Source organism: Esox lucius, chromosome 13 (genome assembly GCF_011004845.1).
Source record: "Esox lucius isolate fEsoLuc1 chromosome 13, fEsoLuc1.pri, whole genome shotgun sequence".
Lineage (NCBI taxonomy): Eukaryota > Metazoa > Chordata > Actinopteri > Esociformes > Esocidae > Esox > Esox lucius.
In genome coordinates, this window is record NC_047581.1 from 10,514,306 (window position 1) to 10,532,583 (window position 18,278).

An 18,278-nucleotide genomic window follows, 5' to 3' on the forward strand; every position below is an offset into this window, starting at 1 on the left:
ACCCAACATTCAACAAAAAGAGTCGTTCATTCACGAACGACCCATCACTGCTCCACTGACTTAAATAATTATGTATTCCTGAATCTGTGACTTTTGCGTAAGTGGAGGCAATTATGCAATCAACAGACGGGATGCAAAACTATTCATGTATTTTTGAAATAACTATATTTACGAAACAGCACAAACTTAAACTAATTATAGTATATCGACAAAGCAGCAAAAATGTGTTATTGTATCATAAACACATTTCATCACGTGAATAATTATAGCGTCACGTGACCGTGTGTTTAGTCATGGCCGACGACTGCAGACGACAGGGTTTTGAGCTGGAGAGAAGGATTTTTGAGTTGGACAGTAAGTGCGCCAGCCTCAGGACCGAGAAACAGGTAGATGTTCAAAACTTTATGACGACAATGTGTCGAAAAAGGTTAATGTCACTTTGATGCACCGTGTGTTCAGTTGAACTGTATTATCGGTTGGCTAGCTAGCTAGCTTAGCTGCATCGGCTATGCTAGGTAGGTTAACAATATGACTAAAACCCCTGACACAGGAGTAACTTAGTCATAGCCAGCAAGCTAACAATGGTAAACAACAAACAAAAACGCTTCAGCTAGCTAGCCAGTTATGCACTGATATAACTAAGGAGCCAGCTAGGTCAAATTAACAAGCTATGACCGATCGCATACTGCACATTTGCTTCAGTACAGTAGCTACAGCCACTGCTAGTACAGTGCAGTGCTGCATAACTACAGGACACAGCTATGCCGTACAATATTAACGCAACTACAGTTCTGTGCTGTAGCGTACTTCTACTAGGTTTCATGGATATGTACTCTAACGTTCTGTAATTTAACCAAGTTTACCGAGTTGTAGTATAATAATGACGTCAGGTAACGTCATACTGTAGCTGTTAACGTTGGCTAACTAGTACAATTTATTATGCGGTCTTAAATTGACTAGCTACGATAACTTAAGCGAGTTTTTTGAGCCTGTCCCTTTTCATGCAGTCATAGCAAAATATATAATATTGCACATAACCCTCGATTTATGTTGGTCTCATATCCTTAAATTTAGCTACCCAATAAATGAATGGTCTACTGTACACCACGTTATCAACGTTTGTTAGCACATCGTTGATCGGTTTTGAAGTGAACCAGATTAAGTTGTGGTTTGCTGGGTACAGTGCCTCCAGGAGGTAATCAGACTCTTTCACTTTCACATTTTTGCCACAGACATTTAATACATTTATAATATATTAAATTACGTTTGCCATCAATCTACACAACACATGACAAAGCAAAAACATTTAAAAAAAACTGAAATATCTCATGTAGTACAACATCTATTGAAATACAAGTATTAAGAACCTTTATTCAGTACTTTGAAGTATCACTTTTGGCAGCAATTCTAGATTCAATTCTCCTTGGGTATGCCCCTACCAGCATTGTACACCTGGGTCTCTTTCCTCCTCACAGATTCTCTCAAGTTCTGTCCAATTTGTCTTGAAGCCAGGTTTTTTTGGCTGTGTGCTTTGAGTCGTTGTCGACTTGGATCATACCAGACCAGATCATTTTTCCTCATGTTCTCAAGAGTCTTTACTATAGCATGTCACAAGCCTTTTAGTCAGGAGTGGCTTTCGTCTAGCCATTGTACCACAAATGCCTGCTTGATGATTGTTGTTCTTCTGGCAGATGTTACCATGTCTGCAGGGAAACTCTGTGGGTCTGTAGGGTGGCCATTGGGTTCCTGGTCACCTCCCTGACCAAGGCTATGTTGCCCTGTTACTTTGTTTGGCTGGATAGCCAGTCTTGGGAAAGGTCTAGGTCATTTTAAACTTCTTCCATTTCACAATGATGATAAGAACATTCAATGCTTTAGCACTTTTTATAACCTTCCCAAGATTTACACTACCTTTCAAAGGTTTGGGGTCACTTTTGATTTCCTTGTTTTCCCTGAAAACACATGAAATCAGTTTGAATAGGGAACGTGGTATAACATGGCATTGCAACATGGATCTTCTTCAAGATCCTTTCTACCCTGTACAAATCTCCCTCTTTACCACTGCCAAAGCACTCCCTGACCATCACATTGCCTACACCATGCTTGACAGATGGTATCAAGCACTCTTCCTGCATCTTTTCACTTGGTCTAAGTCTCGCTAATGTTCTTTGTGATCCAAACACCTAAAACACATACCACTTTTTTCCAATCTTCCTCTCTCTGGTCTCTGTTTCTAAGTGACCCCAAACTTTGGAACAGCAGTGTAGGTACATGAGATTTTCAATAAACTGGCATACATTTCTGGTCTCTTTTAGCCATCTTAATCTTTTTATTGGCCAATCTAAGATTAGTCTTTTTATTTGCCTAGAACGCCAGCATCCCTGTGTCGCCTCTTCACTGTTGACATTAAGGGGGTACTATTTAATGAAGCTGCCAATAGAGGACCAATGAGGCTTCTGTTTATCTTAATAGATTATCAAATGTATTTATTTTCTTGCTCAGTTGTTCACTGGGGCCCCCCACTCTGCTTTGAGCCAGTTTGCTGTTCTGTGAAGGGAGTAGTACCCAGTGTTGTACAAGATTCCATTGGCATGGAATAGCTTTAATTTATCCGAACAAGAATCGAATTACAAGTTTCTGAAGAAAGTTTTGTTTCTGGCCATTTTGAGGTTGTAATGGAACCCACAATTGCTGATGCTCCAGATACTCAACTAGTCTAAAGAACATCAGTTCGGTTGCTTTTGAATCAGCACAACAGCTTTCAGCTGTGCTAACATAATTGCAAAAGGATTTTCTAATCATCAGTTAGCCTTTTAAAATGATTTACCTGGATTAGCAAACACAACGTGCCACTGGAACACAGGAGTGATGGTTGCTGATAATCGGCCCCTGTACCCCTATGTCGATATACCATTACAAATCTGCTGTGCTCAGCTAGGATAGTCATTTAAAACATTGACAGTGTCTACACTGTATTTCTGATCAATGTGTTATTTTCATGGACCAAGTATTTGCTTTTCTTTTGAAAACAAGGACATTTCTAAGTGACCCCAAACTTTGGAACAGCAGTGTAGGTACATGAGATTTTCAATAAACTGGCATACATTTCTAAACATTTACTTTCTACTTGTCATTATATCATATTGTGTGTACCTTGATGACCAAAAATATAAAATCAATTATAAATTATTTAACACAATAGAATGTGTAGAAAATGAACAGGTCTGAAAACTTTCTGAACGGATTGTAGTTAGTTGAACAGTAATGTTCAGATTTAGGTTATTGCATAATATAGCCCCGTTAGTTATGGAATGTAAAACTGTTCCTGTGAAGAAGTGTGCATCCTGCTGAGTAGGACAGTCTGTTATGCTTAGACTTCTGGTGGAACGAGTATAGAATACATTCAATTGTTTGATCCTGCCATCTGATAGCATTGGTGTGGGCAGACCGCAACCTTGACGTCACATCCTATGTTTTTTTTAATAGAAATTGTATTTTATATGAGCTCTAAAATATCCCCAATTCACAAAGGACAATGTCATTGATGTATATTATTCTCTAGCTTTAAAATGAAAACTAAATTTCAGTGACTTTAAAGTTAGCCTACTGTCATCACTCCCCAACACCACAGTTTAATGACGGGAAATTAACCTCATGGGCCAACACTTAGTTATGTGATGCATGTAACTTTGTCTAGGAAGTCATAATACTGTGTACAGTGGGGAGGCTGAAGGCCATACTGACCAACTCCAGTGGCAGGTCCTTAGATGTATGACATCATGACATTGTTCATAAAATCATAATGAGTGTTGTTCAGAACCTGCACTTAATCTGATACATTAAACTCTGTGAACATGAAATGTACTGTTTAGACATAGACCTGAAGTACTTTAATTAACATACTGTATTTTTTCCTAGATGATGACTATTTACAGAATGCGTCTGCAATACTAGACAAGTTGAAAAGCTTTTACAGACAAGGCGGAGAGAGTAGCAGTCTACCTAAACTGCTTCAGGATTACACTCAGGTATTGCAGTTCATTAAATATTACTGGTATAGCTAGATTGTAAATAAAATGATTTAGGATAGGTTTAGATTTTAAATCTGTTCCTAACAATTTTTTTGAAATTCCCTCCATCTGCAATTATAGCATGCAATCAGACAAGTGAGCAACTACATTTGCATTTGTCATTTAACAGATACTTATACACAGTTACTTAAAATACTGAGCGCTTACACTTCTTTTTAGACTTCAGGCCTTGTTACATCTAGGTAGCCTCGCATAACCAGGCATACTGTTACCATTTTGGACAGATGACACAATTAGCAATTTCCCCCATTTCTTGTGCGCCTGAGTTATTGCATTAGCTGCTCGTGGAAATATCCTGACAGTAGTCTATTTTTAGTTGTCAACGTTATCCCGTGTCATGAGCTTAAATTAGCCTGAATGTGTTTGTGAGAGAAGACTTTCCAAAAAGTGAAATTGTAGAACAGTCCGAAAGATTAGAATGGGATTGTTAAAGGCCTGCGGTAAACCCAGTAACCGATTGAAAAATGTCCTATTGTTAACGTTGACTCAAAGTTCTTTGAACAGTCTGAGTAATTTGCATTGTCCACCCAATAACATGGTTTTAGGCTGATGGACTGTGAGGTGGTGAGACAAATAACTTAACTTACTCCCTTATTGAGGGGATAACTGGCCAACAGCCTGTGAACAAAACAAACCTATACAAGAAGTCTGCAGTTCACCTGCATCGGTGTTGAAGGGGGCATGGGATACACCTTTCACATGGCCATTCAGCCATGCTCTTTGGCTAACGAGTCCAGTGATATGTGTAAAAGTGAAGGAACGGGACTTAAGTTTGTGTGTTTGTAGGTGATCCTTGACATCACATTCTATGAGGAGAACAAGCTGGTGGACCAGGAGTTCCCAGAGGACTGCTCACCCTTTAAAATACAGCAGCTGCTGCAGGACCTCACAGAGCCAGAGGTGCTTGCAGGGAGGCTGGCACCAGCCCAAGAGGTGTGTGTTGCACGCGCGTCTTCATGACATCCAGTCTATCGCATAGGGAAATACAAGGGGACCCCAACCCATGTGTTTTGTTCACTACATGATTGACTTCCAAGCACTGTTGTGTTGCAGGTGCAGTCAGTGCTGGGACTAGAGGTGTTAGAGTGCCTCTACTGGAGACGTGGAGCACTGCTCTACATGTACTGCCACACCCTCCACCAACGCAAGCAGTGGATCAAGAAGAACAAGACCACTTTCCTCAAGGTAGGATGCAAATTGTTCTAAATGCATACATAAAACAGAAAATAATGATTATCAAACTAACACAACATAAAACAATCCATATATTTTAGTCTACTGCTTAAACCAGTGTTTCTCAACCCTGCCCTGCATGTTTTAGATCTCTCCCTGCCCTAACATACCTGATGTAGCTCATGAAGGACTTGATAATGAGCTGATCATTTGAATCAGGGGTGACAGCAGGGAGAGCTCTAAAACATGCAGGGCCGGGGGGCGCCCAGAAGCAACAAGTGACACGTTGTTTTATTCACTCGGTCTCTCATCATATAGCATAAAGCAGAATATGAAATGTACTGCTTTACTGTCGTAGAGTAGCCAGCAGGGAAAACAAATATCGCCTGGGTGCTCAGTTCAGTCTAAACTTTTCTCTTTCCTTGCCCTCCAAAGGCCAGCTAAAACTGCAAAGATCCTTCCTGTTTAAAGACTATCCCCATTGGTGGAAGCTTTTTAACATAACAGCAGTAACCCGCAGGAATGGGTGAAGTTCTGCCTGTCTTGGTTTAGTCTATTCAGGAAGGTGTTCTGTGTCTTGGTTTAGTGTATTCAGGAGTGTGTTCTCTGTGTCTTGGTTTAGTGTATTCAGGAGGGTGTTCGCTACCTGATGAGGATGCTCCAAGTGAGGAACTCTGTGAAGCTCAATGACGGCGTGGTGTTTCATGACTCTGCTACTGCCAACTTCCTGGCTGAAGGTAAACATCGTAGGAAACCAATATATTGGTTTGGGCCTTTTTGTACAGGCAGACCTTCCCATACTTCATTTACAGTTAAAATATTTGTTCTGTTTACCCTAGCAAGACATTTTTGTAACTTCATTTCAGCTCAAGTGACAACCTAGATTATAAAAAAAATCTTCATACAGGGATCTTCTCAGACACACACTTGCTGACCATGATGTACATCGGGGAGATGTGTTTCTGGGCAGTGAAGTATGAGGACTGCAGCGTGGATTCCACGGAACGAAAAGAGGACCGGCTCCACTTCCGAGACATTGGGACACAGATCTTACACAAATACGTGCTGGCCTGTGAGGGCCCTCTTCAGGGCCAGGGCTGGAACACTGAGAATGCCAAGGAGATCCTTAGTATCTTACAGTGAGCCAGGAAGGGCACAGGGTACAAGTTGCTTTCTGGTACTGATATAGGATCAGATTCATCAAACCCCAAATTGTAATGCTAAGCATTTAGGATGGGGAGGGGCAATCTGGCCTTAGATCAGTTTCTAGGAGCAACTTCTTACTGTTCTCAAAGGCTCCAGCTGACTGATAGGGTGGAGGTTGGGGTAAAGGGAGGTGAAGAATATGAGGCAAGGTTACGGAAGGATGTTAATGAAATGTTATTTTCCCTGTCCCCTGCAAGAAGCACTTATCTTCCAGATTCAGACTGTTGGTGGGGCATGTTTTCCTTTGAGAATTTGGCATAATAATATTAATAATATTAAGACTATTAAAAAAATAAGAAATTGATACAAAAAAAGATTGTTGAAGATTAATGATAATCCAGCTGATGAGACATGCACAGCAAGTGTTTTTATTTATTATTTTATTTCTTGTTATGTTTTTTTAATTGCATTTATATACAGTATATAAATATATATTAAAAAAGGTAAGGTGGGGAAAACTGAGTTGGAGACTGACATTAATGACCATTTTCAAGTATGTACAGTTTTGTTGGAAATATCAGCTTTGTAATATGCCACCTCACTGCCACCTCACTTATAAAAACAACAAAAAAAAACATTTTTTTGGCCACTAAAAAGGAGTAATGTCCCAGTAATGGGAACTTTGATATTTTGATAGTATGCTTTTCAATGGAGAATCTCGATGTTGGTGTTCTTTTTGGAAGATAAAAATGTATTTCATGAATTTTTTTTATTGTCCTCATTGAAAATAAATATGTCAGTTTCAAAATGAGTTGTAAGCTGTTTTGCACAGAAACGAACTGCAATAACCACAATGCACCGTTTCAACGCCAACAACAAGGAAGTTAACTATTAAACATCAGATTTGGTGCACCGATTTAAGCTTCCGCAATATTTTCGTCTCAATAGCTCTGAGGAGTTGTTGCCAAATAAAAAGATGGCAGAGAAAATTTACAGCGGTACTTCAGAGTCTTTAGTCATCAGAAGTTTTAAACACTTCAGAGATAAGTATTTAAATTCAAGGAAAAACGTAAATGATCAAGAGGAACTTGCGGACACTAGCCAAGCTGCGCCGGGCTTTTTGGACTGCTTGCCCGTAAGATACCAGATTCTATGCCGGTCGGGTATTTCTATAATAAGATTTTTGTTGGATGCGTGTGTTCCATAACACACTGGCTGTATATCCATGACGGTTCAGTTAAATATTAAAAAGTGAATCTTTCTGATATCCAGTTTGGACCATGAAACTGCGATACAAATATTTTGTCTTGAACTACGTGACATTCCAGCTGGGATGACCGAGGTAAATGTGGTTTTATAATCGATATTCGGGAATTTGATCGTCAATACCTCTTCCAAAAAAAGTCGTACAGAGACGACAGTGGTATATATATACTTGGGTGAAGGTAGAGCGCAAGGTACACCCTTTGATTTTATCGAAAATAAAACTTTTCCTTTAGCAGAGACCAACATATTTCAATACGCTGTCGAATGTCGGTTCAATAGTTTAGGGACCGTCATAAAAGTGCAATACCGCTGATTGAAAATGACAAGAAAATATAGGGTAACATGGGACAATGCGACCTCCCTAAGATCAAAGTCTATTTACTGAAACAAAAAACTAACGTTGAGTGATTTTTTTGGGATGTGGAATATGGCTATGCTTAGGGTAATGGATTATAAAGTTAGCTACTGGAGTAAAATGTCCCCCCCATGGGATTAGTTGCCCCCCAGGGGGGGTATTACCCTATGTTACCCTATATTTTCTGTCAACCTATTAATACCTTCCCTTCTAAAGGAAAAGCAAAGGTACAGAAATATTTTGTGTTATTGAACAAACCTATTATTTTCTACATATATTTCTGTTGTTTTAGCTGATATATTTCATGTTTTAAATATATTCCTATAGAGGTGACATCTAAAACCACTTGATTTTTGGTCACTGGTCTTTGATGTCTAGAGTGCACCATGATTTTAACTGAGTTTGTAATTCTTTGAAATTGTTATTTCAAACCTCACTATCCAAATGAGCAAGAGCTCTACAAACAAGTGTGGTGTGTAACTAATTCATGTGAACTGTTTTTAATTGCTTCCTAGCCACATGATATCTACCTCTAAAAACACTTTTTGTCTCTGTGCTTACTTGTCTACAGTATGCCCCTTAGATTTGCCCTTTTCCATTTCAGTGTTTGTATCAGAATTTATCATTTTATACAACCCTGCCTGTGAATTAGGTAATAGAGTTATAGTAATACAAATATTTCAAAAATAAAATACAGATAATGAATTTGGAAAAAACAATTAGTGTACCTTTCAGAAGAGTGTTACCAGAAAACAGCACATTTATTTGTAGATTCTCTAGCTCATATGGATAGTAAGCTATTAAATTTTTTTTGTTTATTATGATAAATTCTTATAAATTTACAAAAAATATTATTGGCATGTTGAAGGGGTGTACTCTAGACAAGGAAGATCAGTGAACAAAATGAAAGTGGTTTTAGAGTGGGTTTAGGAGTGTCATCTGGATAGAAAGTTGTTTAAAAAAGGTAATGTTATTGTGTAATAACTTTTTAATAATATAAATGTAAAGTGCCTTTCAGAAGAGAGGTGAAGGAACACACCATACTGGTTTGTCGGTTTCGCTCATATGGCCATTGAACTATCAAAAAGGATTGTATAGAAGAATATATTCTGATAAAATCACCAAAATTGAAAATGGCAAATCTTAGGGGTCTACTCTAGGCAAGGAATGTCAGTAAACAACATGTTTTTAGAGGTACATGTCATCTGGATAGGAAGATATTAGTAACATTTTGTTAATTAGGTAATAGAGTAATAGTACATGTTATTTAAAAGACGATAGAGAATTATTTTTTAAATAATAAAAGGTGTAGGCTACCTTTCAGAAGATAGGTAACAGGACAGTTGTTTGTAGATCTCTAGCTCATATGGACAGTGAGCTATTCAAAAAATAGTTGTTTATAAAGATACATTGTAAATTAACCAAACATTTTCAGGAATCAGAAAGCCAAGTAAATTTCACAATAAACAAGGAATTTGTTGTGCCTGTTGGTGCAACAATTTATACAAAAGAAATAGAAACAAATAAGAACAGTGGACTGAGTGTAAAAGCAATAGACTGAGCATTGGTAAATTACAAAAAAATATGTAAGGTCAAAATTTGTCCTGTTGAGGGTTGTGTATGTGGGAAGTGGGCTATAGACAGTTTGGTTCCGGGGGCATGTTCATGAGGCCTGCTGCTGTAGGAAAGAAACTGTTCTTGTGGTGGGAGGATTTGTTCCTGATAGACCTCAACCTTCTTCCTCTGGGGAGAGTTCTGAATAGTCTATTTCAAGGGTGAGAGGGATCAGTCCCAATCATTACCGCTCACCTCTGCGTCCTGTAGGTGTGTAGATTGCGCAGAGACGGCAGATTGCAGCCAGTCACACTCCCTGCAAAGTGGACGATGCGCTGCAGCCTGCCCTTGTCTTTGGAAGTGGCTGCAGCGTACCAGACGGTGATGGAGGAGGTCAGGAGGGACTCTATGATGGCAATGTAGAAATGCACCATCGTAGTATGGCAGGTTTAACTTTTTCGGTTGCCGCTGGAAGTACATCCTCTGCTGAACTTTAGGTGATGGTGGGGGGCAGCTGGGCTTCTCCTGATGTCCACTATCATCTCCACTGTCTTTAGGGTTTTGAGCTCCAAGTTGTTCTGACTGTACCAGAACACCAGAGTGGTCAATCTCCCACCTGTAGGCAGACTCGTCTCCATCAGAATTACGTCGGATGAGGGTGGTGTCATCAGCAAACATCAGGAGCTTGACAGAGTGGTGACTGGAGGTGCAGCTGTTGGTGTGCAGGACACAAACTTGAGGGGAGCCAGAGTAGGGGGGAACCGGTGCTGATGGTCAGGGGGAAATAGCAAATTGAGGGGGCGTACTCTAAACAATCAATAAAATCTATCAGACAGATTTATGTATAAAGCCCTTTTTACATCACAAAGTGCTTTTACAAAACACCCTGCCTGAGATCCCAAGGAGCAAGCAACAACAATGTTGAAGCACAGTGGCTAGGAAAAACCCCCTAAGAGGGGCTGAAATTTAGGTAGAAACCTATAGAGGAACCAGGCTCGGAGGGGTGACCAGTTCTCTTCTGGCTGTCCCGGTTGAACATTTTAAGAGTACTAGTAATAATTAATAAATGCATTTTGGCTGTTTGCAGAGTCTATAAAAAAGAAGGTCAGTTATCAAAATACATGTAGTTTTATAGGTACATTTCATCTGAATAGGAAGCTATAAAAAAAAACTTGAATTAAATAAAGATAATACATTTGGAAAAAATAAGAGGTGTACCTTTCAGGAGAGAGGTAAAGGAACACACATCACTCGTTTGTAGATCTCTAGCTCATATGGATAGTGAGCTATTAAAAAATAATTGTTTGGAAAGATACATTCCTGTAAATTCATTGAAATTGAAAATGTAAAATCTCAGGGGCATACTCTTGACAAGGAATGTCAGTAAACAAAATGTCAGTGGTTTAGAGGTCATGTCATCTTTATAGGAAGCTATTAATAAAAGTGTATGTGAATTAGGAAATATAGTTTTAATAACTCAAGTAATGAAAAAATATAATACAGAGAATTGATTTGGAAAAAGAAAGACATGTACCTTTCAGAAGAGAGGTAATGAAACACATCAGACTTGGTTGTAGATATCTACCTCATATGGATAAATAGCCAGTAAAAAGTAGTTGTATAGAAGAACACTTCATCGAGGGGGCGGGCTCTAAACATGGAAGGTCAGTGACCAAAATGCAAGTGGTTTGAGAAGTACATGTCATATGGATAGAAAGCTGTTAAAAAAGTTAATGTTAATTTGGTAATAGAGTTTTAATATTACAAATATAATAAAAGTAAAATATAAAAAATATATTTAAAAAACTTAGGAGAAATTATCTTTCAGAGGAATATATATTGGATATAAAAAAGTCTACACACCCCTGTTAAAATGCCAGGTTTTTGTGATGTGAAAGAATGTGACAAAGATAAATCATGTCAGAACTTTTTCCACTTTGTGTGTTATGGTCTGATGAAACCAAGGTTTAACTTTTTGGCCATAATTCCAAAAGGTATGTTTGGCGCTAAAACAACACTGCACAACACCCAAAGAACACCATACCCACAGTGAAGCATGGTGGTGGCAGCATCATGCTTTGGGGCTGATTTTCTTCAGCTGGAACCGGGGCCTTAGTCATGGTGCAGGGAATTATGAACAGTTCCAAATACCAGGCAGTTTTGGCACAAAACCTTCAGGTGTCCATTAGAAAGCTGAAGATGAAGAGGAAGTTCACCTTTCAGCATGACAATGACCCAAAGCACACATTCAAATCCACAAAAGCATGGCTTCACCAGAAGAAGATAAACGTTTTGGAATGGCCCAACCAGAGCCCAGACCTGAATACCATTGAACATCTGTGGGGTGATCTGAAGAGGGCTGTACACAGGAGATATCCTCGCAATCTGACAGATTTGGAGCACTTTTGCAAAGAGTGGGCAAATATTGCCATGTCAAGATGTGCCATGCTAATAGACTCCTACCCAAAAAACTGAGTGCTGTAATAAAATCAAAAGGTATTAGGTATTTAAGGGTGTGCACACTTATGCAACCAGATTAGGGTTAGGGTTAGTTTTTTACGTTTTATTTTCCCCCCTCAAAGATTTCAGTTTGTTTTTCAATTGAATTGTTCATGTTATAGTTCACATTACAGGTGGAAAAGTTCTGACATGATTTATCTTTCTCATTCTTTTACATCACAGGAATCTGGCATTTTAACAGGGGTGTGTAAACTTTTTATATCCACTGTAAATCACATCAGGAGACCACCTTTGAGGTCTGGGAAAAATAAAATAAATGTAGTTATTTGTTTTTCTAGTTACCCTTTAATTTAGGTGCTTCTGTAGTGCAAATTAGATTAAGTTTTCAAATAGCCATTTTGTTTAAATAAAAAATATATATATTAGGCTACAAGGTTAGGACATTTTACTTGTTTAAAATTAGCCAAGCCAAATGATCCCTGTAGATATTGCAGGGGTGTGTAGACATTTTATATACACTATATATATACACTCACCTAAAGGATTATTAGGAACACCTGTTAAATTTCTCATTAATGCAATTATCTAATCAACCAATCACATGGCAGTTGCTTCAATGCATTTAGGGGTGTGGTCCTGGTCAATACAATCTCCTGAACTCCAAACTGAATGTCAGAATGGGAAAGAAAGGTGATTTAAGCAATTTTGAGCGTGGCATGGTTGTTGGTGCCAGACGGGCCAATCTGCTCAGTTACTGGGATTTTCACGCACAACCATTTCAAGGGTTTACAAAGAATGGTGTGAAAACGGAAAAACATCCAGTATGCAGCAGTCCTGTGGGCAAAAATGCCTTGTTGATGCTAGAGTTCAGAGGAGAATGGGCCAACTGATTCAAGCTGATAGAAGACCAACTTTGACTGAAATAACCACTCGTTACAGGTATGCAGGAAAGCATTTGTGAAGCCACAACACGCACAACCTTGAGGCGGATGGGCTACAACAGCAGAAGACCCCACCGGGTACCACTCATCTCCACTACAAATAGGAAAAAGAGGCTACAATTTGCAGGAGCTCACCAACATTGGACAGATGAAGACTGGAAGAATGTTTCCTGGTCTGATGAGTCTCGATTTTATCTTGAGACATTCAGATGGTAGAGTCAGAATTTGGCGTAAACAGAATGAGAACATGGATCCATCATGCCTTGTTACCACTGTGCAGGCTGGTGGTGGTGGTGCAATGGTGTGGGGGATGTTTTCTTGGCACACTTTAGGCCCCTTAGTGCCAATTGGGCATCTTTTAAATGCCACGGCCTACCTGAGCTTTGTTTCTGACCATTTCTAACCCTTTACGACCACCATGTACCCATCCTCTGATGGCTACTTCCAGCAGGATAATGCACCATGTCACAAAGCTCGAATCATTTCAAATTGGTTTCTTGAACATGACAATGGGTTCACTGTACTGAAATGGCCCCCACAGTCACCAGATCTCAACCCAATAGAGCATCTTTGGGATGTGGTGGAACGGGAGCTACGTGCCCTGGATGTGCATCCCACAAATCTCCATCAACTGCAAGATGCTATCCTATCAATATGGGCCAACATTTCTAAAGAATGCTTTCAGCACCTTGTTGAATCAATGCCACGTAGAATTAAGGCAGTTCTGAAGGCGAAAGGGGGTCAAACACAGTATTAGTATGGTGTTCCTAATAATCCTTTAGGTGAGTGTATATATATATAATATATAAAATACAGAGGATTGACTTGGGGAAAAAAGGAATTACAGCTTTGAGAGAACAAGTACAGGAACACACCACACTTGTTTGTAGATTTACATCTCATATAAATAGATAGCTATTAAAAAGTTATTGCATAGATGGATATTCTCCGATATTCTAGTAAAATTACAGAATTTGAAAATTCCAAATGTTAGGGGTTAACTCTAGATTAGGAAGGTTGGTGACCAAAATACAGTTGTTTTTAGAGGTATATATAATCTGAATGGGAACGTATTGTAAAACACATCTATATGTTAAGAGTTGTAATAAGGTTAACATTTTTATGAAAATAAAGAAAAATAATGGGGACAATTAAAAGTGTAACTTTGTAAGGAAAGGTAAAGGAATGTAGCACACTTTTCTATACATCTCTTGCCCATAAGGGGTTTGAGCTATTACAAAACTGCTGTTTTGAATGAAAAAGTAGAAGGAAAAACAGCAATCGAGGGAAGAAATGGTAGGTCTGACCAAAGTATACATTTATTTAGAGCTAATATGTCTCTTGGATAATATCATCTGTAAAAGGATTTAGGCTTAGCCTATTTGAATTTTGTATTTTTTAATATAAACAAATAACACCTTTTTTTAACTGTAAATGTGTAGAAAGAAATTTAAGTTAGCACAAATAAAATCTCTAAACAATGATTTATGCCTAATTCATGGTCCCTTAGCCTCATCCACTTAATATTCCTCAGTTGAAAGTAACATAAAATCGTTTTTGAAAATGGAATGAAACCGACAAACCAAAGGGTGGAGCTTGCTCTCTACCTTCACCTGATTTGATATACAGCTACGGGAACAATTAAGAGACCACTGCACCTTTTTCTTTCCTTTCCAAATAAGTTGCAAAGGAAGGTTTTGAGTGAGTAACCGAAGGGTTCAAATTACGAGACCACTGCAAATTGAACGCTTCTGTTCCTCACTCAAAACTTTCCAGAACTGTATATTGCTGTCTTCTTTGTAGGATGTTTTTGGGGAGCGCTATTATCAAGCAAACTCTGAATATCAAATATAAACCAAATTTACCCCTGTGCTGGGATGTAGTAACTTCCAAAGTGGTTAGCACCAGTAATAAACATGACTAAGAGGCTATTTAAGTTAACCAATAAATTGTGCTATTTCATTTTGACAATTGCTTAGTGAAACATTCATATTTTGAAATACAAAATTATGATACTCTTAAAAGGATGCTGAAGAATTTTTGATTGATGGGATGGCACTTTTTTTGATCACTTTTTCTCTGAGCGATTATTTTCTATTGAAGAATAACAAATAAATGTACTATTATTCATTGTAGCTCAGTATTTCATTCATTTATTTGTCAGTATGTTTCGCTCAGCCTCACCAAGGGTGCCAAATCCTTTGAAGTTGAAAGTATAAGTGCAACAGAAAATGAAAATAAACCTATTAGCATCCAAAATACAGGCGTTCAGTATGTTTTTAGGTTCTGGAACATATTTTAAAAGGTGGAGGGGCTAGGTTGGGCTACGATGTCAGCAAGACCCCTACCCTTTTAATTCATCAGTCAGTGCATCAACCATACTTTGTTTTGGGAAAACTATAATTCACTACAGCTCTGGCTTTATGAAATGTATTTGTGTGATCATCAGAGCAAATGTTGCGCTCTTTCCTTCTCATCCTTCTCCCGCTCCAGGTCGACCTACAGTTTATGATCATGACCCTGCTGTCTCCTGCAGACCTCTGTCGTCTGGGGGCCACCAGTCGCTACTGGAAGGCTATAATCCAAGACCCCTTATTGTGGAGATACTTCCTCATCAGGGACATGCCTCATTGGCCCTCTGTTGACCATGTGACCATGCCCCGGTTGGAGGCCCTACAATCCCCTCTGTGTGAGGGGGAGGAGGGGATGGAGGTGTCAGGACATGACTTTATGACAGAGTAGGTAACGGTCTGTAACTGGTCTCGGGATGTAACATAGTTTGTTGTTGTCTTACCTTTGCTGAATGCACTGACTAATCCTCTGGATAAGAGGACTTTGTAAATGCTGAATACCTCATGGTGTACTGTAGGTAGTCAACTCAGACTTTTGCTGATGGAGTTTCAGAACTTGGCCTGGAATTCTGAAATTAATTGAACTATGTGATTAACTGCAATCAGTTAGCAAGTCAGATATTTCTTATTTACCTAGCTCTGACCTGCATGTAAAGGTGGCATATCTAACGACTGTGAAATCATTAATCATGTCCGATTAGTCCCTCAGTCAGACATGTTTAACTTCAGCAAATGGAACTGGCCCTCCCGGGCTCTTTAGTTTTAATGGCCCATCTCTTCTAAGCTATCTAAAGGGCTGCCCAGCAGGCAGACGCCAGTGGTTTCCCCTGAAGCCGACCTGGGTTGTGACCTCCTTCTTCCAGTCGCTGGTTTCCACCACCATGGAACCACGCTACGCCATGTTTGGCCCGGGCATGGAACAGCTGGATGTCTCCATGGTGACCAGGCTCATGCACAGCCCAGATGTTCTCCCTGTAGCGGGAATACCGCAAAGACAGATCAACGGTGGGTCAGCTCCTATCCTCTCTGATGCTGGTAGAGGGGCCACCTCCACAGCTGAAGAGCGCCAAATAGACACAGTTACAAACTACAGACAAATATTTTTTTCTGCTTGACATGAACACAACAGCTGAATGGTACGTCTGGCCCATAGTGAACCATAGGAAATCCTTTCTGCAGTATGAAGGACCAACCAGGAGGGGGCGCTCTTGCTTCACTTTAGCAGTTGCCTTACACTTGTGCTCTGTGGTCGCCCACCTAAAGGCTTTGTTTTTCTTTCTGCGGCCCACCAACTAAACAAAACCAATGTTTTTGTTTCCTCCAGGTATTGGGTCTGGGATTAGTTTCATGTACAAAAACCAGCACAAATTCAATATTCTGACTCTCTACTCAGCCAACAGGTCAGTGCTCTCAGCTGTCCCCCTTTGCCCGATTTGTGCTGTTACCATTTAGTTCTTTCAACGGCCACACCTTGTTTTCATGTGTGTGTGTGTGTGTCTATCATTGCTCCTTGTGGTGTGTGTGCACGTACGGCCGTTAGGGCTGAGAGGGAGAGAGCCCGCGTGGAGCAGCAAGCTGTTAGCAACAAACTCTTCATACAGAACGGAACGGACGAATCAGGAAACCCTCAATTTAGCCCCACCCCTCAGGTCCAGGAGGTGTGCCAGGCAGTGGATGGGTTCATTTATGTGGCAAATGCTGAGCCAGGAAGAGGTAACACCAAGACCCCATTGAAATTCCTCGTCCTTGCTCCTATTCCTAAGGCCTTGACTGGGACACAGAAATTACTTTAGCTTTTATCGACAACACTTCGCCTTATCTCCTTCACAGGCTTTTCATTTAAAAATAACTCTTAATTGTTTTGCAACATATAATGGAATTGCAATCTTAAGTGCACCAATCTAATTTCTCCACGACTGTATTTGTCATTAGCCTCAGAAAGGTTGCAGTTGTTTATGGCGATATGTCTCTACAGCTCTGCCCTTTCAAATGGTTGCCATGTTATTTGATTGTCTCCTATCAGGTGGTGAGGCGGAGGCCGCTCAGATTCAGGCATTGGTTGACCCTGCCTTGGGCTCAACCTCCAGACCCCTCCTGGTCCTGTCCTGTGTGTCCAGAGAGGAACCAGACCCAATCACATCCAGCAGCTCCAGTACTACCAGGTCCAGGACCCCCTGTGTAGATATGGCCCAGAGACTATGCCTGCCCTTGCTGCCCAACCCCTGGATGGTGAGTCTGTCTCTCTCTCTCCCTCTCTGTGTGTCTCTCTTTCTGCCTCTCTTTCTCTGTCTAAATCAACCTCCGTCTTTCTCCAGGTTCAGGACACAGTAGCAGACTCTCTGGCTGGTGTGTTGGACGGGATCTCCTGGCTGTTGAGGTGCTCTGGTCGCCGGCTGTAGCCCTCCAAGACACCAATGTCAGGACTGAAACAACCCACTGCACAAGAAGCAAATATTTTTCTGAAGGACTCCTAACTCCCATGTGCCTCGATTTAATGAACTGTGTAAGAAAAATAGATGATTGGGTAAATACTGTGTAAGTACCCTGTAATTATTTTGAGTGAAATGTGGGTTGTGAAATGAAACACAAGTGAAAAGAACTAGTCATTAACTGTAGCTATGCTACTGTAATGAAGATAATTAGGATAAATGAAGGGTTTCGGCATTACTGCTGCTTTGTACTAGAACCATATTGAAGTAATAAAATATTATGGGAATTGTATTTTTGATACTTTTGTAATTCAGGAAATCATGCAATCATTAATCAATTTCTTTAAATTATTTGTTTAATTGAATGGGAACTGTGTATGCTTTCAGTTTTTTAATGCTGTATATTCATGTTGTTTAATCCTACATATGAACTGAGAGATGCTAGTTTCAGGGTTTATTTGTCAAATTCACCAAACAACAAAACGTCATCCTGCACAATGAAATTCTTGTGA

General features: G+C 39.7%; 2 protein-coding genes across 4 annotated transcripts; both read left to right on the forward strand.

The window, feature by feature from the left end:
- The first annotated feature begins 89 nt into the window (after window positions 1–89).
- On the forward strand, window positions 90–7,173 carry c13h5orf51 (chromosome 13 C5orf51 homolog). 2 transcript variants are annotated; one of them, XM_034296673.1, is made up of 6 exons: window positions 90–385; window positions 3,917–4,028; window positions 4,878–5,024; window positions 5,145–5,276; window positions 5,887–6,001; window positions 6,172–7,173. In XM_034296673.1, exons 1-6 carry the CDS (start codon window positions 294–296, stop codon window positions 6,405–6,407), a joined length of 834 nt encoding a protein of 277 aa, XP_034152564.1. In that variant the 5' UTR covers window positions 90–293; the 3' UTR covers window positions 6,408–7,173. The 2 variants fall into 2 exon arrangements, with proteins under 2 accessions (XP_034152564.1, XP_034152565.1); XM_034296674.1 differs by lacking the exon at window positions 90–385 and adding an exon at window positions 485–515 and having other exon boundaries at window positions 3,919–4,028.
- A 96-nt stretch (window positions 7,174–7,269) lies between these two features.
- Window positions 7,270–18,058, forward strand: fbxo4 (F-box protein 4). 2 transcript variants are annotated; one of them, XM_010892449.3, is made up of 7 exons: window positions 7,270–7,545; window positions 15,480–15,724; window positions 16,122–16,342; window positions 16,662–16,737; window positions 16,878–17,050; window positions 17,361–17,566; window positions 17,653–18,058. In XM_010892449.3, the coding sequence occupies exons 1-7, from the start codon at window positions 7,387–7,389 to the stop codon at window positions 17,734–17,736; spliced, it is 1,164 nt and encodes a 387-aa protein (XP_010890751.2). In that variant the 5' UTR covers window positions 7,270–7,386; the 3' UTR covers window positions 17,737–18,058. The 2 variants fall into 2 exon arrangements, with proteins under 2 accessions (XP_010890751.2, XP_010890752.1); XM_010892450.3 differs by having other exon boundaries at window positions 7,379–7,752.
- Window positions 18,059–18,278: the final 220 nt, after the last annotated feature.